The 24,729-nt window shown below is 40.4% G+C and overlaps 1 protein-coding gene across 1 annotated transcript in view; it reads right to left on the bottom strand.

The window, feature by feature from the left end:
• The window catches only part of SLC2A13 (solute carrier family 2 member 13), a 288,312-nt gene that overhangs the window by 53,437 nt on the left and 210,146 nt on the right, over positions 1-24,729 (bottom strand). Inside the window, exon 7 of the mRNA XM_008140555.3 lies at positions 6,805-6,930. Within this exon, the coding sequence (XP_008138777.2) occupies positions 6,805-6,930 (126 nt within the window). The remainder of the gene's footprint in view (positions 1-6,804; positions 6,931-24,729) is intronic.

Genomic DNA, 24,729 nt, shown 5'->3' with positions numbered 1-24,729 from the left:
TCACTATGTGATACAATGTCATATCCACAATCCTGGTATCCCATGAAATCATTCACCTCTAATCATTCCCAGTATGATTTCCACAACTTTAAAAATGCACCTATAAAAGTAAAAGAAATTCCTAAAAGAGACCCTCTGACACTCCGATCCAAACTCACATGTCCAGGATCAGCTCCAGCCGTCCATTCTCCTTCCTCTCTGCTCCTTTTCTGACAAATCCCCACCTCCCAGACTTCACCTCTGCGGTACCACACCTGTTGCTTAATTGCACCATTATTAGATGAACCCAAACTTGCCACTGTCACTTTATATTCACCAAACACATGCAATTCCAGTCGTGGTCCTTATCCTTATCCTAAAAGTCTTAGAGTCTTGTCTAGTGAGAAAAAATGTCCAGACTACTTTTTGGAGAAGCATGAACTGATGAGTATTTTTTTTTTTAAATGTAAAAGGAACAGGGACTGACTAGAAATGTAAGGTTATGAACTAAGAAGAAGGGTAGTCAAATACATTATGAATATTACTACTTGGAGAAAACTGTTAAAATGTGTTAATTTAGCATTATAATTAAATATCAGCTAAGAAATGGAAGAAACTAACATGAAAGAGGAAGATAAATTATTCAGAGAAGTTTTGCTTTTCTGACTTGTATACTTTACAGTGTAAATAAACAGCAACAGAGTCTGCAATACAGACATTCACCGAAACCCAACAATGTCTAAGTTTCTGGCTTTGAAAAAGGAGAGCCAGCGGCACGCAGCCTCAGAAATTACTTAGGATAGATGAACCTCACACACCCACAGTATCCAGCCACAGAGCGTAACGGGGGTGATCGAGCAGAGTGACTTCTATTCAAGCAAAAACACAAAAAGCAAATGGATTAAAATATTCTCTCTTATTTTCTCTCTTTGACATGTATGCTAGCAAATATTGATTTTAAACTATACTGTTAATGTAGAAGCACAACTTGAGCATTTAAAATCCCTAATATAAATAACTGATTAAAATATCAATCCTGTCCATGAATGTTAAGATACTGATATAATTTGTTGATGATAAAATATATTTCTTTTCTAAATGCAAAACTGATATATATCTTGAAAAAAAAGAGGTGATGGGGTTAACCCCATTTTTGCTATTTGGCCTACTTTCACAATATACCTGGTCTTATACTGTCACCACAGATATAGCTTCCCTGGTATACCAGGGAATGTTTTCAGGAAATGTGAATATTTCTTCTAATAATTGTTAAGAAGTATTTTTCATGTAGTACAACTATAACAATATGTAGTATATATACTTCAAGTGCATGGTTATGTGTTAATTTAATTTTTATAGTGTTTTAAGTAGTACCAGGTAAACATTAACATGGTTAATTAAAATTGCATCACTCTCATTTTTCTTTTAGAGGTTTCCTCTCCTGAAAATAATCATGAACGTGGAAGATACAGCTAAAATGAAATGTTGGGAAAAACACCGTATCTTCTCATTTAAAACTGTGGTACGTTCAAACCTGTACATATTTTCCAGTGTTGGCAGCCTTTTCCACCTTGACATTTAACAATTACTGACTGAATGCCTGATATGTACAAGGCACCAAGGAATTAAGAATAGTGCAGCGTACAGACGCTGGGACTTATCGTTTAGAAGAGAAGATACATCCAAACCCAAACCGCTATCATATAAGACAGTATAATTATCATGTAAGTTGTACAGGGGAGTGCTAGAGGACAGCAGGATGTTAATAAGCATTCTTTTTTGGGGTCAATCAGAGAGACAACAAAGGAAAAGTGACAGCTGAACTGCACCAAAAAAAAAAAAAAAAAAAAAAAAAGAAGTCAGGCAGAGACGAAGAGGGGAGAAGGAGGGTGAATTCTAGGTAGAAGCAAAGCACGAGGAAGGCACAGCGGTGGGAAGTTGTATTATGGGGTGGTCACAAGGGGTTGATGACTAGAATGGAGAGGGGTGCGATGCTGGGAAAACAGGCTGGTGTTGTCTGAGAGTGCAGCTTTGAGAAAAATACCGCTGCTGAATGAACACAATAAACCAGGCTTTCAGTGCGAGTCAGAACAATGAGCTGCCAAGTAGGGAGTCTATCTAGCTATTTTAGTGAGTCTAATTACAGAGCAGAAATGTTGCGTTATGGGAAACAAATACTGAATCAGCACATTAAGAAAGTAGCCCTCATTAGCAATACTTTTAAAGAGTCAGGATGTTTGAAGTTCCAGAATAGATTATTTGTGAGTCTGTATGTCTAGAGAGCCATACGGGCGATGTGGAGGTGGGTGAAAAGACACAGATAAGGAGAACGTATTCTAATGCACTTGTCTGGCAGGAAGTGCTTACTCTAATCTAGGAAATGTGTTGTTGACAAATCTAAGAAAAACAGAAATTCCTACAGGATATGTTGTGCGCCCATTTGCCCAGGGCATTACATTTTTACAAGAGTCTTAAGATACATTCTTGTTTAATCTTCATAAAAAAGACTGTTCAATACACCAATAATATCATTGCCATTTTACAGATGAGGAATGGGGCTCAGAGAGGCTCTTGTCCCAGCGCCACAAGACAAATGAAAGTTCAAATTTGAAATGACCTGATTCTAAAACATGTACCTTTCTGTTACCCAACTGATGTTCCCCTAAAACTGGTGGACTTACTGGCTTTTTGACTTTGAGAAAGTCATTTGGATCCTCTATGCATCACTGTCCTCATCTGTATAATGGGGATGAAAATCATACTTCACAGAGGTGCTGAATAGGTTTTAGAAAGTTAATTTTTTTTCTAGAAAATGGTCCATTTTATCTGTTTTCAAATACATCACAACATTATTAATAGTATTCTCCTATTATTTTTAATATCTTTACTATCTGACCCCACATGCTTTTCTTCTATTCTAAATACTATTTATCTGTGCCTTCTCTCTCTTCTTGAAAGAGTACCATCAGAGGTTTCTCCATTATAGCGATCTCCTCCAGGAAACAACTTTAATTTTCTTGATTCTCTCTAGTATTTCTTTGGTTTGCATTATTTTTTCTCATTTTAATTTCCATTCTCTGCTTACTCTATAGGCCAACTCAGCTCTAGTTCTAACTTTGTGTGATTCTTTTCAGTTATTGATTTTAATGTTCTATTTTCTATTATGATTTCTTAACTCATTAAAATTTCTTTCTAATTTCCCAACTAAACCTGTATTTGCATGGGATGCATTCAGAACGTATAGGGGTGACGGGCAGGAGCAGATTTTCCATCAGCTCACGGTGTTGTATCTTCTAGAAGCATGCCAGATTATTTTTAAATGGGCTTCTCTTTTTATTTTTAATTGTGGTGAAATACATAGAACACAAAATTTACCATCCTCACTAACCATTTAAAATTTTTAATTGTACAGTTCAATAGTGTTAAGTATATTCACAACGGAGAGCAAGTAATCTCTAAAACTAATTTCATTTTGCAAAACAAACTCCATACCCATTAAACAAAAACTCCCGACTGTCCCTTACGCCCGGCACCCTTCTTTCCGTCTCTGTAAATTTGACTACTCTAGGCACCTCATGTTAGTGGAGTCTTAGGGTATTTGTCATTTTGTAACTGGCTTATTTTACTTATCACTTAATCTTCAAGGTTCCCCCATGATGTAGTATGTGCCAGAATTTATTTCCTTTAAGTCTGAATGTGTCATTATATGTAAAACCACGTTTTGTTTATCCATTCACCAACTGAGTTACACTAGGGTTGCTTCTATCTTTCGGCTATTGTCAATAGTGTTGCGGTGAACATGGGTATTGAAATGTCTCTTTAAAACCTTGTTTTTCATTCTTGTGGATATTCACCCAGAATGGAATTGTTGGGTGATATGTAATTCAATTGTAAAATTTTATGAAACTGCCATCCTGTTTACTGTAGTGGCTGTACCATTTTATAATCCCATCAACAGTATACAGACTTTCTAATCTGTCTACATCCTCCACAGTTTTCATTTCATTTTATTTTTTTGTGACAGCAGCCATCCTACTGGGTATGAGATGTTATCTCATTGCAGTTTTAATTTGCATTTCCCTAATGATTGGCAGTGTTAAGCAGTTTTGCATGTGCTTGTTGACCATTTGTATATCTTCTTTGGAGAGTTAAATGATTTTTTAAAAATTTACTGAAATGCAACAACATAGATATAATTGATTACACAGGCAAATGGTTTTCATTATGTTAAAACAATTCAGGGTTTAGAAAAATCATCATACCATTTCCAACATGAATGAATGGTATTACAATTCCACCTGGTGTCTTTCCAGGAAACAGCTACAGTTATATGACTATGAACTGCCTTAATACTTGACCCTGAAATATCTATAAATCGCATATTTCAGATGTAAATCCAAGGTAATGGTAGATTTTTCCCTGAGAATTCCGTTCTAGGTACTTGCATAAAACCCATCAACCAACTAATAAACAAAAATATAGGAAACACTATTTAACTACAAATGGATATTCTATTTTAAAACTTTTTCATTGTAAACATATCCTGCCTTTTTACGTTCTTTCTAGCACAGACAACCTATTTTTTTTTTGTAGTAAAGAATTTGAGATTTTTCTAAGACAATTCTATAAACATATAAGTTCTTTATATATTGCATTTAGTTCTTTGTATTTTTCCTTCTTAGGTATTATCTGTGCCTCACTTTTCACTAGTGTGTGCACTCAAGGAATAATAGTTCAAAATAGAAACAAAATGTTAAGGAGACATTGAAACAAAAATATGTGTTTCTACTAAAGCGTTATATACTTTGTTATTTGCAAAAAGTAACAACAAAACCTCTATTTTAAAGCCTCTGACCGCTAGACCTTCTGGGAGTAAGAGAAATGTCTAATTTTAGTGTTCGCTTTCCATTAGTCAACATATCTCTAAGTTTAGAAGTGAATTCTATGAAATACAGAAACTACATGCACAGATTTCATAATATGGTCATAATTCTAGACTAGTAACTTTCAGGGTTTTTTTACTGAAAAAGAATCATAAGGTTAAAATTATAAACTATTACATCCAGAAATATTCACTCAATTAACTCCCTAATGAAGCTTAGCTGATGCAAATTATACACTGAGTGTTTCTAAAAGGAGCTCTTTTAAAGCTTTGATTTTAAGTAATAATTGAATTTTTTAAATATATTTCTTTGTAATTAGTGTATTTAAAATTTGGCCTGGATTTTCATTCACTGCCATATAATTCACTTCTACTTCTTGGAGTAATTCTCTTATAAAATGATTAATGGTAATAGTGTAATGATTAATAATGATACATTGTACTTTATAGCTTCTAGGAGACACAAGTACTTCATTACAGATTTCATTACCGCCATCAGTACTATGAGGCAGATAGGATAAGAACATATTATTCTCTTTACTGCAATTTAAAACGCAAAAGAGGTTAAAGCCATGTCGAAGAATATTTATATGCTTTCTATGACCATGGATGTGAATAGTTCATTAATGTGGGGATTATTTGTTGTATGCAAATATTTCATTTATTTGCCTACTACAAACCAATGTGATCTGTCAAGAAGAGAAATATTTAGCCCCGCCTGTGTGGCTCAGTGGTTGAGCATTGACCCAAGAACCGGGAGGTCACAGTTCCATTCCTGGTCAAGGCTCTTGCCTGGGTTGCGGGCTCGATCCCCAGTAAGGGACATACAGGAGACAGCCGATCCACGATTCTCTCATCATTGATGTTTCTATCTCTCTCTCCCTCTATCTTCCTCTCTCTGAAATCAATAAAAACATATTTTTTTAAGAAAGAAAGAAAAAGATTGATAGCTTCCCAGACTGGTTACATGCCAGTGACCACCAACTTTTATCCTAATTTTTCTAAATTTCATTAAGTACTTTCAGGAAAGTACTCTAAGATAATAAGAGTTCCATGAAAGAATTTAAAGTGACATTAATTCATTTTGACTTGACAATCTTCTGTCTTTCACTTAAGTTTAGGAGTCTGAAAATGATTGGTGCAGTTAAAAAATATGCAATGGGAAAAACTGCCTTGACAATATACAGGATCCCTGCCTCACGGTCCAAACTCTGCTCTCGCACGGCAGAGGTGGGTCTGGGATCTGGGTTCCTGACGGCCAGGTGGGAGTGCTTTCTACTCTAAGTCTGTGAAACACACTGCTGCAGTGTTTTACACCCACGCTCATGAGTATCTGCTGCAAAGTAATGTATAGGGTGTCCCCAAAAATGTACACATCCTTTAGCAGCCAACTCACTTAATTTTCGCTCCTTTTCAGGTTTAACTGATTTGAAATAATGGATGGAGCCAGACTAAGCTTTGAACACAGTAAATTTATCCTCAAGTGCCACTAAGCTTTATTTTTTGTACGGGGACACATAAAAGGTAAAGTTTACAGTGCAAAACCACAACAGTTGGCGAACTGAGGGCACACAAATACCAAATGAAATGATTCTTGATGTTTGCCATTCCATTGCTTCGTGTTATCAGCAGTGCCTGGACCAGAACAGTCATCAGTTTGAAAACGGGCATTGACAAAAAGAGTACTGATTTCTGTAAATTCTTTTAAATTTTGAAAATGAACTGTATGTTAATAAACACTGACTTTATCATTTACAGTGTGTATACATTTTTGGGGGACACTCTGTAGTTATAAAGATCAGTTTTAAAGACCGTTTAGGAAAAAGACCAGCTTAAAAGAAATGCAGTTCTCGAAGGTAAGTGTAGTCACTCTTTAAGCTTAACAACAGGCCTCCTTGTGAAATTTTACTGTGTATTCTCACAGTATGTAGTGAGTGACATACCTGCCCCAGGCTGCCTCACTTGTAGATGCTTTATTAACTGGAACACAGGAGGAGTCCATGATGGTGGATTTGTTCATCATGTAGCAGAATCCGCAATCTGGGTCCAACATACACTCATTACAGTAACTGTAAGATGAAAAGAGTTACACTCGTGTTAGCAGAGACAACTGGTGCTCCCCCGCATTTTCCACTCTCCTCTGCTGTAAGCGTGGGTCCATCAGACTGGTTTGGTGAAGTGACACGTGATGAGGCCGGTGAGAGCTGGAAGGCCTCTCCCATCTCTCCCCCACCTCCCGCAGCACCTTCGGAACCTACTTTGAGATGGAAGAGGCTTGGGTCTGAGACACTGGTTGTAGAAGAACCTGTAACCCTGCAGCAAATAAACTATGCTTTTCTAAGCCACTGAGATTTGTTACCAAAGTATGGACTGGCCCATCTTGATCCAGGCCAACTGGTTCCAAATTATTCTAAAGCATTTATTTCTCCTGTTTCCATCATGTAACACATCTTTTTAAAATTGAAAATATGTTTTTCCAATATATATTCCGAAGTAGAAAAAGTCAAAGAATAAAATAAATTATAACTAAAGAAAAAAATTAAGATAAAAAAATACTGCCATTCAAATAATAATCATTGTTATCATCTTGGTGGACACCTGTACTTTTAACAAATATAGATTCAGTGTCAGTTATGGATTATAATTAATTTAAAAGAAGTTAGTGTAGCCTGGCCAGTGTGGCTCTGTGGTTGAGCACTGACCTATGAACCAGGAGGTGACAGTTCAATTCCTGGTCAGGGCACATGCCCAGGTTGTGGGCTCGATCCCTAGTAGGGGGCATGCAGGAGGCAGCTAATCAATGATTCTCATCACTGATGTTTCTCTCTCTCTCTCCCTCTCCCTTCCTCTCTGAAATCAATAAAATATGTATTTTAAACAAGAAGTTAGTGTAGAAAAAAAGGTTAACTTTTCCCTAGGTTAATCACATCTATTGTTTGGATCACAGAGCCATAATCAATTAATCATTGCTCACCTAACAGCAGTACCCTAACCGCATGAAAATTCTAACCAGGGGAAATCCTCGAGAGGGCAGGGTGTTCCAGCCTAAGCCTACACACGGTGTGCTTGGAGAACGAGTTTTCTTGCTGTCGCACTCATCTGTCAGAAAACTCTGGCACCTCGGACATGGCAGGCACACGCAAGGCACTGGAGATACGAAATAGACAAGGTCCTTGCTTGTGGGTGGATGAAAGGAGAGGATGAGAAACAGCATACAAGTAAAGAATGGCAGTGCGAGCAGACAGTTATGTGACTCCAAGGACAGCGGCATGCTCATTCACCTGGGAGACCTGGGGGCAACTTCAGAGGTGATGTTTCAATTGGATCATAAGGAAAATGTATCAGGTAAAGGGAAGGGCACTTCAGAGACCTGCTTATTTTACAACTAAAGATCAGTCAGTACAGACTTTTAAATATCTACTGTGGACAAGTAATCATACAGGAGTATGGGGGAGAAACAGGGTTAAGAACTACTCTTAAGTTGTCCGGAAAAGATGTGAATCTTGGCTCAAAATTAAAATACTGCTTTGACTCATTTCGCTCCATGGGGAAATCCTGGCATTGTTTTAAAATGAGAGGATCATCATTTCGGCCTCTTTCTGTGAACTTCTCCTCTGCAAACAGCCATCCCTACATTTATATGCGACTTCAGCCCCGTTCTAAAAGCAGAAAGGAGGCCTTTAAAAGCCTCCCTTCGGAGAGGTTAGAGAGGCGACACAGCACTGTAAACGCGAGACAGTCCACCTCTGTGATGAGCAAAAGCAGCAAAGCCATAGAAGGCATTCCCGGCTGGGCTTCTGTCTTTGAGAAGTACACTGGGCTCATCTGGAAGGGAGATAAATAATTCTTACGAGCGAGTTGTTTGTTTATTCGGCCCACATGAAGCGGACTCTAACAACCCTGATTCTTCCAATGGCTTTAAAGGCACTATTGGAGAAAGATCAACTCAAACATGTGTAGAGAAATGACTCTACTTTATTTCTTTAAAAATCAGTGATTCCTATAAAAGGCCAAAAAACTTAATGATAAAAGCGGATAGTTAACCCAGAACCTACTATGGATAGTTAACCCAGAACCTACTACATATACATGTCAGACAGATGGGGTGTTATCCATCATGCTTTGCCTCCTTCATCACTCATTCAAGCATCCAACCCTGACCACACCTCCCTTTCCCAGCCTGTCTCGTAAATAATCCCTGCTATGTCGCCATCATTCACTCAACAAATACAAGTATTTTATACTCGCTAGGGGCTGGGCAGGTTCCAGGGGCTGGGACACATCTGTGAACAGAGCAGACCCCTGCGCTGGCGGAGCCATTTGTATTAGCCCTCCCGGTGACCTCCCGGTGACCTCCAGTTAATCGGTCCCTCTACTTGCTCCTGTTCACTCACTAGCTTGTTCCCTTCTTTAGTTCCGTCCTCATCGAGCTCGGTGACCACGGCCCATCATTTCAGCCTGCTGACTTTCTCTGACCATTTACCTTTCCATCACACCTCCCTAGCCCAAAGCCCAGCCATGTATGAATGCCAACAGCCGCCTGGCAGTGCCTTCACCCACACCCCCACATGCACCTGGAGGAATCTCACCACAGGCAGGTGAGATTAGTAGTTCCTTGTCTTACTTCACAGTGAAAACTGAAGGGACTGAATTTTCCCCACTTTCAGCTCAGACATGAACAAAGGTGGTTTACACTCACCTCTTTTCCTCCAGGCTCTGAGAAGGGTATTCAAGGACCATCCCTCTGCCACAGCTTTTCATCTCAGTCCCTCTGGGCCTCACCAGGACCAATGCCTCGTCCCATTGGCTATTTCCTTCTCTTTCTATTCTAAAACCTCTCCCAGGACTTACCCGGAGCTCATGTGCAGGCTCAAGCCTTTCCCATATTAAAAAAGTGTGCAAAGCTGTCCTTCCTACTATTCCACACTACCCCTCCGTACTGGTTCATAGGGGTCACTCACTGAAGAGGTCAAATATTAAAACGTGTTCAAATCCATGCCAACCCAGGGAGTGGACCACTGTTTGGGAAGTGGTGTGCCAACTCTTATCTGTGACCTAGAATTGTTTTTTTCATCATATAGAGGATTTTTATGGCAAAATTTTCCCAAATGTAGCAACATTTCTAACTTCGACTTGACATTTAGAAGGTTAACGCAAAACTTTAACTATCCTGAGTAATCTGCTAATTGACCTTTTACAGAGAGCACCTATCATAACTGTGGCTTTAACAAATGACATTAAAGGAAGGAAAACTTCTAGAAGTGGCTATTTTTAATTCATGATTTGCTCTTTAAGGCTTTCTTGAACATGACCTAATGAATTTATGTAAGGTTGGCTAAATATAAAGCTGAGAATTTAAATATATTGGTGCCAAATCAATGTTCCTAAGAATGTTTAAGGCACAGATTAAAACCTTTTTTTGAGAAAAGCAGACTAGTGTTATTTATCTCCTTTTATTCTCCTTCCACAGCAGGATTTGGGGTGAGTCCCAGTTTCTGGACTTCAAGTTTTCCACCCATGATCCCGGGGAACCCACTGGTTGCCAGAAGCTGCATGAAGGGAATGACAGAAATGTATGCACTCTAACTCTAAATTCCCACAAACACTAACTGTAAAGCATATTATAACGTTGTAACATCTTACAAATATTACTCTTACTTCAAGGGCAGAAACGATTGGTGTGCCCTATTTTAAGAAACTAGAAATTTACAACAGAAATTAAGAAGGTATTTACAAAGGCACTAGGCTTTATAAAAGGAATTGCTGAAAGAATTACATAAAATGGGGATTCTACCCTATTAATACAAACTATTTTACATTTCAAACGAATCAATATGTAGAACAGGGATGAGATGCCCTCCTCCTTGCTCTGTGCACAGCTCTATTGCAAAGGTTACAGTGTTCTTTACTGACTGGCTAGCAAAACAGACTACGAGGACCCAAGAGAAAAGGCACACGTACCAGCTCCCTCTCTGCAGCACCCATGGTAGGCTAGATTCCCCAGGACAAGTTTATCACAGAAGTACATCAGCCCTATAATCAAGGCATTACTATAGGTTCATTAGCCTGTTTTGTTTTGCCCTTTTAAAGAAAGGGAGTTGGTGGGGTGAATAGCTGAGTCATTTTTAGGATGAAATAAGAAGAAGGTAAAACTCAGTGTCAAGGGTCCTTGAGATTGAGCTAGAGTTTTAAATTGCTAGAGGCTAAAGCTTCCATTTGTAAACATTCCATCCACAACCCAAATGGAACTGCTCAGTGATTTTGATAATTCATTTTCAGAAACGCCAGCTGCACGGGACAATTTCCTTAAAGCCCAACCAGAAGGAGAGGGCCCTCTCTTAAATCACATCCTGCAGAATCTCAGTACAAGGACATTACAATATGTGGAGAGAATCTGTGGTACGTAACTGTGCCCAGGATCTACAATACTGTTCTCCGATGTGGATACTTCCCTGGGGGAGATTATACAGCCAACGCTGCTGCTCTTCTATGGGGTGAAACTGCTGGGGGAACTGAATGCACAGCATCTAGAAACCCTAACAGGGGACGTGAAAATACCTCATCCAGACCCGTAACTACAATCAGAACTAAGCCAACTTGCTGGCTGAAGGGAGGGAAGATTTAACTTTTCAATCTCCGTCTTTTCTTTTTAAAAAGAGAGAAAAATAAGTATTTCCATATTAAGAAAAAGAACTGGTTCAAGAACTTTAAAATGCTTCCAATTAAAGTAAAAAAGGAGAGAACAAAAGGCAGCTTAGTGCCTAAGGCCGAGGAAGGAGGGCCTGTTTTCCTTTAATCGATCGTTTACATGTTTCACGTGGCACCCAGGACCTCAACCGAATGTGCCTTCTTCTTTCTCCTGAGAAAATCCTTTAAGCATTGATTTGGGTTAATTCAGAACCTTTTTAATCTCTACTCTGTGAAGTCGAGTATGAACTCGGCTCTCTAGAAAGCGGTCCACTTGTTTTTAAGTGTGTCTCATTAAATCTAATGACATGGAGCATCATGAACAGTGTGTGGCCTTTAAAGTGCCTGTCTCTGCTATGGCCTGAATTTCAGAAAATCGGTGGTGGCCAGCGCAGGTCAGGATGATCCGTGCACTGGAGTGGTGAGGCATGACTGGCCTTAGGAAATCAGAGCCAATAGAGCCTCCGCTTTATAGAACGTGGCCACAGGTTCACGTCCATTCTCTGTGGGTACCTGTGTTCACTCACACATTCCTTCTGCATCAATGATGCCACTGTTTCCTGTGACGGCTCTTCCAAACTCCCCTCCTCTTTACTGCCCCCTCCTCACTCCTGACTGTCCCTGCTGCTTGCAGCAGGTGACTTGGAATCCAGTTCACCAGAGGACGCCCTTCCTGGGGGACCGCCGGCCTTGCTTGTTGCTGTCTATGGACCCTATCTCTACACGAGCACTGCACAGAACACCAGGACACCTGCCCTCTCTCTCAGCCAGAGTGTAGACGGCAGGTGACTCCCTCTCCCCATCTGGACTGTGTAAATAGAGAACTCGTGATAATTAAAAACAAACAAAAATTCTGGAGAACTGAAGTGGTTGGAAATTAAAAAGTAGAGGATCACCTACTGGCATGGCTCAGTGGTTGAGCATCAACCTATGAACCAGGAGGTCCCAGTTTGATGACCAGTCAGGGCACATGCCTGGGTTGCGGGCTCAATCCCCAGTGTGGGGAGTGCAGGAGGTAGCCTATCAATGATTCTCATCACTGATGTTTATATCTCTCCCTTCTTTTCTGAAATCAATAATATATATAATATATATATATATATATATATATATATATATATATATGTATGTATTTTTTAAAGCAGGGGATCTATTGGCTCTGATTTCATGAAGCAAGTCATGCCTCACCACTCCCCTGAAGCTGCTCTCACAAGAGACCGTCGGGATCTTCTCCTTGTTAACTCTGGGCACTCTTCTTTCCGAATCTTAGTTTATCGTTCTGTGATGAAATTCCCTAAAATGTTTTCCTCTCTGCTGAAAGTTTCTCACCCCTTGACACTACTTCCTCTATGCTCTCTCCACTGGCCGCATCTTATGGTTTTCTTTCTCCACTTGGTTCTTTCTCCTTTGGTTCTGTTCTGGGAAACCTTTCATTACTCTGTACACTTTTATGGCAAACACTGACCTCACGTGACCCTCACTATCATCCATACACTGAGACTGCGTGACCCGTTTCTCCAGTTTGTTTCTCTTCCATAAGGGCCAGACCCGTATTTCCAGCGGCCCCATTTTCTGGATGTTTCACCAGCACCTCACACTCAACACAGCTAAAGCTCAATCTTTGGCTTTCCTGTCAAACCTGCTGTTCTTTTGTGTCTCACAATTTGAAGACCTGTGCATGTGAGATCACTCATGTTTAAATAGCACAACAGCAGCAAGTCTATCTCAAAGTATGGGTAGCTCCTCTACTCACTATTCTTATCCGTTTTTTCACCTGAACTCTGACTTGAACTTGCCATCTCTCACCTGAACTCTCCCAACAGTCTTCTGATGAGTCCTCCTGCTTCTAGACTCCCTCCCCTCCATCCTCTATATTTCCTTAAAGCTAAACTTGATCAGACCTCTCTCCCATTTAAATCCTGCAATAGTGTTCCATGGCCTGCAGGGTGAAGATCCGGCCCCTTATTAAGACACAATCTCGCCCCCTTTCATCTTGTCCATCATTTCTTGCCATTTCTTCCCAGGTGCCTGGGCTCCAGCCAGGCCATACAAACTACAGGATTCAGCATATGACCAGCTTTGATGTTTCCCCTCCTATTGTTTACTCTGGATTATTACTTCCCACCGTTGTTTCCCTACCCATTTGCTTCAAGACTCATATATGACATCAGCTCCTCCGTGAAACTTCCTGACCCCAGCACAATTAGATGCATCACTAGTACATCTTTTATTCCCAGTGATTTCCATGTTGCCTGATAGATACGTGTTCAATATATACCTGCTGAATAAAAAAAGAGATGAACATCAGTTATATAGACAGCAGGTTTGGTAGTTCTTTCTATTGTTCCACTAATGTTCCCCACATTTTGGTCCAATGAGATCAAAGAATTAAGGCTTGAATTAAACTGTGAATTGTTCCATAGAATTCATGGCTTTCCGATCAAACCCATACACAACTGTCTGAAGCCATCTGGAACATAGTCATATTTCTCATCTCTTCCCCTTAGAAACTGAGGCTAAAAATATAATGGATTCCTGAGTTAGAGGCAAAAAATAATTCATGGCAGCGAGGCATGCACACTAAAAGCAATCATAGGCTTTTGCTCTTTGGCCCTATTACATAGGGCAAATTTAGCCTATTTGTCAGAATAGGTTTCTATTTTTTTAACATTTACTGGTATTTTAGGCTCTAATTTCTAGTAACGCATTGTCTAATCCTTTTTAAATAAATTCTTAGTTTGTTTCTCTAAAGGGGAGGGAGAATAGAGCTCTCTCTGCCAAGCCTGTCACCATCAACAAGGCTAAGTGTTTTCATATTATACCACATGGACCTTTGATCAACATTGTTAAAAACAAAACCTCAATTCCAACTTTGCAAATACAGGATGATATGTTCATGCATATGTTGATATATGTAGACGTGTATTTAGGCAAGTAAATGTATATTATAGATATACACGCATTTATATACAATCTTTTCAGTCAAATAATTGAGATTAAAATCAGATTTATAATACAATTTTAAAATCAAAACATAGGCACCCAAATACAAAACAATTAGTATGCAACATACCACCTTCTAAGAAGAACAACAGTAATTGATCTTCTTTGGTGTAGTATATATTATTCATTGATGAAGAGACAGGAAATAAATATTAGAACTGGAATTTTTAGTTTTACCAATAGACCAAATCCATTAGTAGTTGTAGACATGAAGAGGATTTTGGAGGGTGAGTTTTACCACAAGCCTCACTGTTGACATAATTTTTAAAAAATATATTTTTATTGATTTCAGAGAGGAAGAGAGAGGGGAGAGAGATAGAAATATCAATGATGAGAGAGAATCATTGATGGGCTGCCTCCTGCACATCCCCTACTGGGGATCGAGGCCGCAACCCGGGCAAGTTCCCTGACCAGAAATCGAACTGTGACTTCCTGGTTCATAGGTCAACCACTCAGCCACACCAACTGGACAACAATTTATATGTAAGTCACAGAGCTTTACCAAAAATAATAATAAATAAAAATAATGCATGGACATAGTTTTGTTTGGGGCTCATCATCACCATCAGAAAACTCTTTTATATAAGCCTTATTTTATGTCTCTGTGCCTGTACTAGTATAAACACCGATGTGTCCCTAAAAAAGCTGTAGAACACACACTCCTGCAATATGCATTTGGCTAATCACATTACCTGACATGAGTTGCCGATTTCTGTATAGTGCTCCTAACACTAACTTCTACATAGTGAGAACTTTCTGATATGCCAAGACACAGGGTAGGTAGACAGTTTGGATCACAGTAACAACAAAGTTTAAATTGAGCACTGCACTAAGGGACGGAGGCTTTAGGCTTCGGAAGGGGCCGAGCCTACGATTGGAGGTGCTGGGGGGAAACCACTTCCCAAGCCTAACCTGGGGCAGAGGCTTTAGGCTTGGGAAGGGGCCGAGCCTGGGATCGGAGGGAAGGGGAAAAAATCAATGGAAACATATTCTCAGGTGAGGATAAAAAGAAAAAGAAAGAAAGAAATGTCATATCCTATGAAAGACACATCTTGAAAATGCTTAAAGAAAGTTGTCATTTTTTCAGGGTGAAGGGACTGGACTCCGTGTTGATGAAAATACCTTGGCGGCTGCAGCACCAGGGTGATGGGGCTGGCGCCTTCCCCTGATCAGCCCGGTCGTCTCCCGCAAAGGGAGGCCAGACTGCGGCTTAGGTACGCTCCCAATGGGGAGCGGGCCTAAGCCATCAGTATGACATCCCCTGAGGGCTCCCAGTATGTGACAGGGGGCAGGCTGGGCTGAGGGACCCCTCCCCAGTGCACGAATTATGTGCACCAGGCCCCTAGTTAGAAAATAAAAGTTTAAAAGCAATTCAGGGTATCCATTTCAGAAGAGATAGCCTTTATGTTTAACATACAAAATATAAACGCACCATCAAGAAAGCAAGGTATCTGTCACTGAAGCCATTTGTTTTCAGTATCCACAAAGACCAAACTCTGGTAAACACATCTGTATCCTAAGTCATGCATTTGGATTTCAATGTTCCTTCATGCACTTGGATTTCATTGTTCCTTCAAGTGGACGAAGAGAGGCAAGTGAGGTATGAATGCAACTCTGGGTCTGAGTCTTTCATGGACTTTGAAAATTAAATTCATTCGTCATTTGACAGGATAAAATAAATGCCAGGAAAGAAAATTATACTTATTTTCTTAAGTAGTTAATTTTTCCTTGAAAAATTATGGGGATTCTGCCTCCACCAAAATATGCTTTAAAAAATACAACTGAATGAAAAGACTGTGCTGGCTTTTAATATGCACTCACTGAAATCCATGACTTTTAAGGCCAAAAAGAAATATTAAAGCAACCCACCTGGTAAGTATTTACAAATGATTTCTAGTTTATAAATTTGGGAATGGGAATCAATTTTTATTCTGAATTCATTAAACTTTTCCCTTTGGAGAATCACAAATTCAAATATGAATGTACACAGAGTACCTGCGTTCTTGGTGAATGCAGTCACACTGACTTTAAAATATACTTTATGTCAACACAAAAAATAGGTTGCTTTAAAGTGAGAACTTCATAGTTGTTGGTTTTTTTTTTAACCTATCTATGTAAATACTTCTTAAAATTGCCTCTTTGGGGACCTGTTTTTGTTCGTTTGCTTTGATAACTGACTGTTCTATTTTTAAGTGGTACCAAGTATCTCCTTAAGCACAAAGAAAGGAATTTGGTGACCAAGTCTGTGTTATACTTTTCATCAAACCCTCTAACCCCCAGCACTGTGCTTATCAGAGTGAAAGTGCTTCCCACAGAGAGAACAAAATCAAAAGAAAAAATCCATCTTGGTGTACACAGCTTTGCTTATCAGTTCTTCCTCGGCTACTTGGAGGGCTTTTCCATTTCCATAGGAAACGAAATGTTTGAATGTGAAGGACAAAGTAGTTTTGCTTGGAGAGTGAGAGAAACAATCAGCCCCGGAGCCACAGAAGGATGCTTGATTTGGAAGCTGTGCTGTGTGATAAAGATGAAGCGAGATAGCGTGGAGGTCATCTCCCTGGACAGCATCCTGTCCTTTGATGCCTGTGCCTCTATGTGATGTAGTAATGTGCTCTGACAACTAGAACCTACCCCACTGACAGGATTTCACGGCACTCAAAAGAATTCAAGGAGGATGAAACCAACAGGAATCAGTAAAGTGATACCTGGGTGGGATGGTGTCAAAATACTAGTATCAGCGCATAGATTTTTCTCTTTAAGGAGAATAGTCAGGTCCACATATATAACTCATCTCCACAACTAGAGGAGGAGGCAAAGAAGAGAACAGCTTTCATGGTGTTCATTTCCGCCTCTGAGTGTATGGTTATAGTCTAATTTGCGTAAAGGGTATTTCTTTGTAAGTGCATCTCATCTATATTTGCTTCTTGTCTTATATTACTTTTCCCACATTCATCAACCTGTGTAACAAAGGCCTTAAAAACAACACCAAAGTGAACAAAGCAAAATAAAAACCACAATTTAACTTGGATCAGATACGCATTTTTTCAAAGTTATGTGGTTAAGAGTATTCGGCTCTAAGAAAACCCAAGGTGGTGAATTGTTTTAAATATTTCCGAATGATTTTACAGTATGTTAAACACGTGCTTTTATAGCAAAGTTGCTCTACGATGATCCTTAAAATGACAGAAAAAATTTTCTGAGCTGAGTAAATATAGGTAAATAAAAGTGAACAAGCCAAAAAAAAAAAAAAAAAAGTCTTCTTCAAGTCCCAAATAAACTTCAACTCACAAAAAAGATTCCTTAGAAAAACAATCTCAATTTCTCTGAATAACTGAAAACACAGCAACATAGGTATTTTCAGACCCACCACCTTTCATTGTAAGTAATTATTGCCTACTTCCCAAAGGGTAGTGCACCCGCTCTGGGCAGCACGAGTGTCCACAGCTTGATTGGTAAATTTCAGAATGAAGAGTGGTCAAGAGCTGGGCTCTTAAGTAAAGCTCAGTTCTACTGCCTGCTAAGCCACATCATTCTCTAAAATTGACTTAACCTCCTTTAAGCCTCAATGCAATTGGTAAAATGGGGGGAATAACAGCACCTACCACAGTTGTGCTGAGGGATAAAAGAGAGAATCCATATAAAGCTCTTAGTACAGTGGTTGGCACAATGTTGACTATGCAATAAATGGTGGCTGCCATAACTAGTACTCCATTTGAACAGATGAACAAATCACTCATTTAGTCAAATCACACTCATATTGAACAAACATGACTAAGGGCAGCTATTTAACTGGTTTACAAGGCCAAAGAAATAGGACAAAAGATTTTAAAGATTCTCCTTTTCAAAGCTGGAGGTAAATTATTTAAGAAGGCCATATTCCTTGACACCTGCAAAGTTCACCTTAGACTTCTCATCACTAAGAACTGAACCATGAAAGGAGGTAGGGCTCTATTTGATCAACTAGCTCCTCCTTTCTGCTGTCAAGCAGAACCACTCACACACGTTCCATCAACCTAACAGATTGCCTATCTCTACTGTTGGGTCAAACCCAGCTAGTAGTCTGTCTCTATATCCATTCTTTGCTTCTTCCTTTGTTAAGAGAATTCTAACCTTTAACTGGGAACACTGTGGTCTCCCATTCCTCTCTCAATCACTGAATAAAAGAATATATTCCCCAGTCTCCATTACAGCTAGATATGGCCATGGGGCTATGATGGGAAGTACTGTGTGGGATTTCAGGAAGACCCCCAGGGAGCTGATTCAGCTGGGAAGCAATGCTCCTACATTATCTCCTTCTGGCCGGATGCAGACATGATTGTGGACTCCTGCAGCCATCCTCGTGAACTTGTGAAGAGTAATATAGATGCAGTATAGATACAGCAGAAAGACAGGAATCCGGATCCATGATGATACTAAATCTAGCCCATCTGCTCCAAAGTTCCTACCTTTGAATTTATTTTACACTAGAGGCCCATTGCATGAAGATTCGTGCAAGAATAGACCTTCCTTCCCCTGGCTGCCGGCACTGGTTTTCCTCCGGCTCCAGGACCCAGGCCTTCGCTCCAGCCGCCGCCTTCTGCCTTCGCTCTGGCCAGAGCGCTGCTCCTGTAGCTCCCTCCACCTCCCACCCTCCTACTCATAGCAGGTGTCCTGCCCCGCCTGGCTGCTCAGTGCCTGCATATGCAAATTAACCTGCCATCTTTGTTTGGTTAATTTGCATACTCACTCCTGATTGGCTAGTGCCACGGAGGTATAGTCAATTTGCATATTTCTCTTTTATTAGTGTAGATGAGAGAGAATGAAACTTCTTTCTTGTGTAAGTCAGTTATTCTGACGAGATTGGGCGCGTTCAGGGTGGTATGGCCGTAGACAAGTCAGTTATTCTGGGTTCGTCTGCTGTATATGCCAAAACCAATTCCTGATACAAGAATATTTTTCTCAAATGCTTAAAAAATATTTTTGCTCATTTGTAACTACACCGGAAATGTCAGCTTCTACTCAAGTCCCATTATCTCTCTAAAGATATGAGACTTGAGTGTGAGTTCAAGATGTAAATACAAGCCATCCTCAGATATTGCCAACTTCTGACAAGGGGCTATTTCTTGTGCTTTGTTTCCTTAACAGCTGGCACAAGACCTGGTAAATGGTTAGTATTCAGTAATGTAGGTCCAATGAATGATTTGGAAAGTGGGACAGAGTTCCTAACAGTGTGTCCGTGTACATATGGTTGCATGTTGGTAACGCTGATTTTCCCCAGCACCTCGGTCAATGTGGTGAAGGGGGCATTTAGCAAACACACTGGTTCCTTCAAGTTACTTGGACACCATGAAAGGCGACCTGAAAAGTCTCCGAGTTAATGCCTCAGTCCACTAATGCCATCCACCTACGGGTGGCTGCGTCTCTGTGGCTGGGCACCGCCTCTCATTTGTGAGACTTGAGCTCAGTAACGACAATGATGGCGAGTGCTCCAGCTCGCCCAGGTTATTTTGTTTTGCAATTGTTTTCTGACGTGTTCATGCCTGTATCTAACTGACCTCAGTACATCTCTGAGTGAGGAGGTAAACTGTTCCTTTGTGTCTCTTCCTTATTGGGTAACTGAGCAGTGAAACGTCTTTCTCCAGTGTTACAATTTCTGTTGCTCCAATTTCTCTCTGACAGGATAATTACTAAGTTTGTCTTTCTTGAAGTCTCACAGATTCATGCTTATTTGAGTTTCATTTATCTGTAAATTCCTTAGCCTTTTCTGATAATATGTTCAATTTGTTGCTTTTCTCTTTTAATACTTTAAGCTTCGAAGATCTTGCAGATCCTCAATTACTTTCAGAATTGTATGGCCATTGCCCTCCTTTTTATTTTCTCCTGGTTGGACTTTGAGGTTCTGATGATTTTTTAAAGAAATATTTTCTCACAGGGGCATTTTCCTTCTGTTTTTGTTATAGTATGCATAATTTTACTTTAGTTCTGCAGTTTAGTTAAGATCTCTAGATTCTTGTGTCTTTCCATATCTTCCTTGATAATTTCATTCAAATGGAGTTTTATCAGAACTAAATAGACATGTGCTAAAAGGATTTCATCAGATGGAAATGGATTATTATCAGCAGGCCTGAGAGTGGTTTACAGGGTACCTCAAGGGACTTGTATGAGAACCTTCCATTAGCTGAGGCAGGCCTAAGATTGACAGAAAACTCTCTTACCGGATTTCCAAATGAGTTTATATAATCATTGCAGGTACAGAGGAAAACATACAGTCACACACACATCAGGCCTCAGTACATGGTTAAATTAGGAAACCTTACATAAGACATGATGTTAGTTGCTAGGTAAGCAGAGAGGAAATGAGGAAAGAAAGAGAGGAAACATAATGCCTGCTTTCAGATACAAATTTCTGTTTGGAAAGACAAGCCATAAAACCTGGGCAGTTATAAGTCATTCTAGTCACCAAGACCTGACGTGTCCCATCCCCCCACCTTAGGGCTCAATTTAGACTCTTAAAGGTTTGCTCTTCTACTCTCTCCACTCTGCGCCCACGGTCATTTTTGTAACGTACAAATCTGATGATGACAGTCTTCTTAACAGCTTCACCTGAGTTTTTAAATGAGGGAGTTCAAAATCCTTATTACTGGTACACATGACTTCTTATCATTTAAACACCCCACATGCTCCTTAGGTTTATTTCTCGCCATCTCCTACCTCTATACAGAGCTCATCCCATGTTTTTTTAATGGAATTGTAGGCAGTATCTGTTTTCTCAAAATTTGCCCCACATTCAACGTGTGGGAGTGCGAGAGACATCTGCCCACAGAGGAGCTGCCATAGGAGCCGCCCCGGGGGGCCACGGGCATCGATCCGGGGTCTTCTTTCCGGAGCATCTGCCCCTCTGCCACAGGGAAGGAAGGTGGCAGGAAAGCCCTGCTCTCTCAACTTGTGAACCAGCCCGGGACAGACGCCTGGAGCAGAGCTATGTTAGGACAAGGGGGTGGGGGGTGTGAGCTGGGAGATGAGAGCCTCTGTCCTCCCAGCCACCACAGCACAGGCCACCACCGGGACAGGGCCGTGGCCTCTCTCCACACACTCAGGTGACTCCTGGTGAGGCTGGCCACACGTCCGCCTGTCTAGTGGAGGTCAGGCCCTGGGAATGGATGACCACTGGGAAGGTAAGCAAGCCCCCTCTGCCCGGAAAAGGGAGAAAGAGAAGGGGGCATTTTCAGACCTCAGAGCTAGAGACCCATCACACACATGTGTGAGAACCCTCCGCCTCCATGGCCTTCTCTCTTACTGCCTGTGCCTTCATGACAGTTAGAAATGACCGCTCCTCAGGCCATCTGCAAAAAAAAATTAGGCATAGAAGGCACACAGTTTAATGTAAGAAAATATGGATTCTGTGAAGCTGAGTATCTGAAACCAGAGAATATCATATATCTGCAGTGTCTAGGAAATATTTAGTTCGTCTTGTTTCTGTACACATGCTACCCTATCTGTCTGGAATACTGTCATCCCCTGTTCTGGTCTAACTCCAACCAGCTCCTCGCTGCCCAGCTTTGGGAAACCTTCCATAACATCCCAGGAGTCAATGGATTTGGCAATGGGTAGTTACAGGAGCTAAAAAGAAGTTATTACTTTAAAACATAATTAGATGAATGGCTCTTTAAAATACTGGGTTCCTCTATTGCACTGATATACTTGTCAACAATCTAGGTATTAAGTAAAAAATAAACAGAATACATATATATAATATATATATATAATAAATATATATAAATATATATAAAGTACAGTGGTCTAACTCCTCTTGTAATTCTGCAGCTGCACTGACCAGTCAATTCACATAAGAGACATAAGAGTGGAAGACCACTTTGGCACACATGTTGGAATCCCAAATACGAAGAGAAGGGATATTAATTTAGCATGTTGAGAGTTCTGAAGTTTATTCTGATCACATATGGCAAGCCAACACACACACACACACACACACATACACACACACACACATGAAAACAAATTTAACAAAGAATTTGTATCTGTGTCAATGTTAGTAGATGCTAATGGCCAAGAATTTATAGATTCATTTGTCTTTGTTTATCCACAGGACTGTACATAATTGTATAGCATATATGAATTAGGATGATACATATCCTTGCCAAATTTGATTACATAGGCCTACATTTGTTGTTTTGGGGTGAATTACTTTCTTAAATTTCAAATGTTTATTATTTTACACTGAACTTTTGTGAAGATATTTGACATAGTCACATACCAATCATAAAATGATAAAAATGAAGAAATCAGGCCACACAAAGTTAAATACTAACCAATTAAATAAAAAAAGATGTCCTTTGATTTCAAAATGGATGAATTAGAAAATGTTAATAAGTTCTTCCTATGAAACAATTTTTATTCTTGAGTTGATAAGACTAATCAGTATGCATTTGTAATATAAAAGTCAAAATCAAAGAAAAGGAAGGATTAGAAGGAGCTTTCAGAAATTAACTCTCAACTGGGCTACTGGCAATGACTTTATGATGTTGATAATTATATCATTAAAAAATATGTTCTAGGATGAAATTACCATAGAACTGACATAGCCATCAATGTTAATTCCCAAGGAGTAAAAAGTTTCCACAAAAACCGGTAAGTACCCAATATAAAAGTGCATGGAGAGGAGAACCAAGATGGCTGCATAGGTAAATGCCAATTCTGGCTGCCTCCCATAATCACATCAAAATTACAACTAAAATACAAAATAACCATCATTCAGAACCACCTGAAATTGGGCTTAATGGAAGTCCTACAACTAGAGAAGTAAAGAAAGTGCATCAAGACTGATAGGAGGGGTGTAGGCAAGAAATGGGCTGGTCTGATGCCCATGTGTGGCTTTCTTTGAATTGGGAGGGTTATTTCTGCTGCAAAGGCCTCCCGTGAGAAGCAAAAGGTCCAAGCCCCACACCAGAGCCCTGCCCAGGGTTCCAGAGCTGGGAAGAGACGTCCCCATAACTTTGGGCTGTAAAAACCAGCATGGATTTTGGCTGAACGACACAGAGGCTGCTGGAGAACCAGGCAATCCTTCTTAAAGGACCAGCACACAAACTGACACAGTTCCACTACCTCTGAGCTTTAGCACCAGATGACAGCTTTGGGGAATGGGACATATGGGGTGGAATTGGATTGTCTGGCATTGGAGCAAGAACTTGGGGGCAGCTTTCTTCCAGACAAGGGTGCTTGCAGGGGTCATTGTTCCTATGCTGGGACCTCCCCCATTGCAGAGCTCACTGGCAGCCATATCTGAGTTTCCATCAGTGTGGCCCACACTGTTCTCCACCCTGGTGATTCCCTGAGACCCTGCCTCATCCAATTTGCAGCCCCACCCAAGCTGTTTATAGCGGCTTTTACATATGAATGGCCTGTCCTGGCTCAGGCTTCAGACTTTCCTAAAATCTCTCAAAAAAGCTGCAACTGGTATTCAGTGTACCCCAAACCTATCAATAAGATGCTCAAGACTCAACACTAGCACCAGCCTGTCTTGCTTCATAGCTTGGTATTTCCAAGCCCAATACCTGTAGCAAATAGCAGCCATCTGCATATCCCTCTGTAGCTCCTGCTGAGTGGCCCCAAAACCAGAGCATCCCGTGGATAGCTTCAGACCATACCAGGTTATAACTCTACACATTACAAGTGACACACTCAAGAGGCAGACTCAGTGAGCCCCAATGTCCTACTGAAACAAGTCCTGTTCCATAGAGGTGTCTCCTGAACAGCAGCTCTTCTACTTTAGTCACAGCTGGTCCTCACAGCCAATTGGCCTACAGGTCAATTCCTCTCAGTGGCACCGATAGCAATCAAGGCTCAACTACAACAAGCCTGTACACACAGCCCATAAGGGGCATACTTTGGGTGCCTAACTCAGGTGACTGGGAAGGCTGAGCAACTGGGCCCTATAGGACACTTATTACACAAGGGCACTCTACCAATTCCAGGAGACACAGCAGCTCTACCTAACACATAGAAATAAACCAGGGAAGCAGCCAAATTACGGAGACAAATAAACATGCCACAAATAAAAGAAATGGAAGCAAGCAAACTACTGGATACAGAGTTCAAAATAATGGTTAAAAGGTTGCTCAAGAATCTTGAGAGCTTCAAGGGACATGAAAAAGGACCAGTAAGAAATTAAGTATACACTA

The sequence above is a fragment of the Eptesicus fuscus genome, chromosome 7 (assembly GCF_027574615.1).
Source record: "Eptesicus fuscus isolate TK198812 chromosome 7, DD_ASM_mEF_20220401, whole genome shotgun sequence".
Classification (NCBI taxonomy): Eukaryota; Metazoa; Chordata; class Mammalia; order Chiroptera; family Vespertilionidae; genus Eptesicus; species Eptesicus fuscus.
This window is presented reverse-complemented; position numbering and strand designations above follow the sequence as displayed.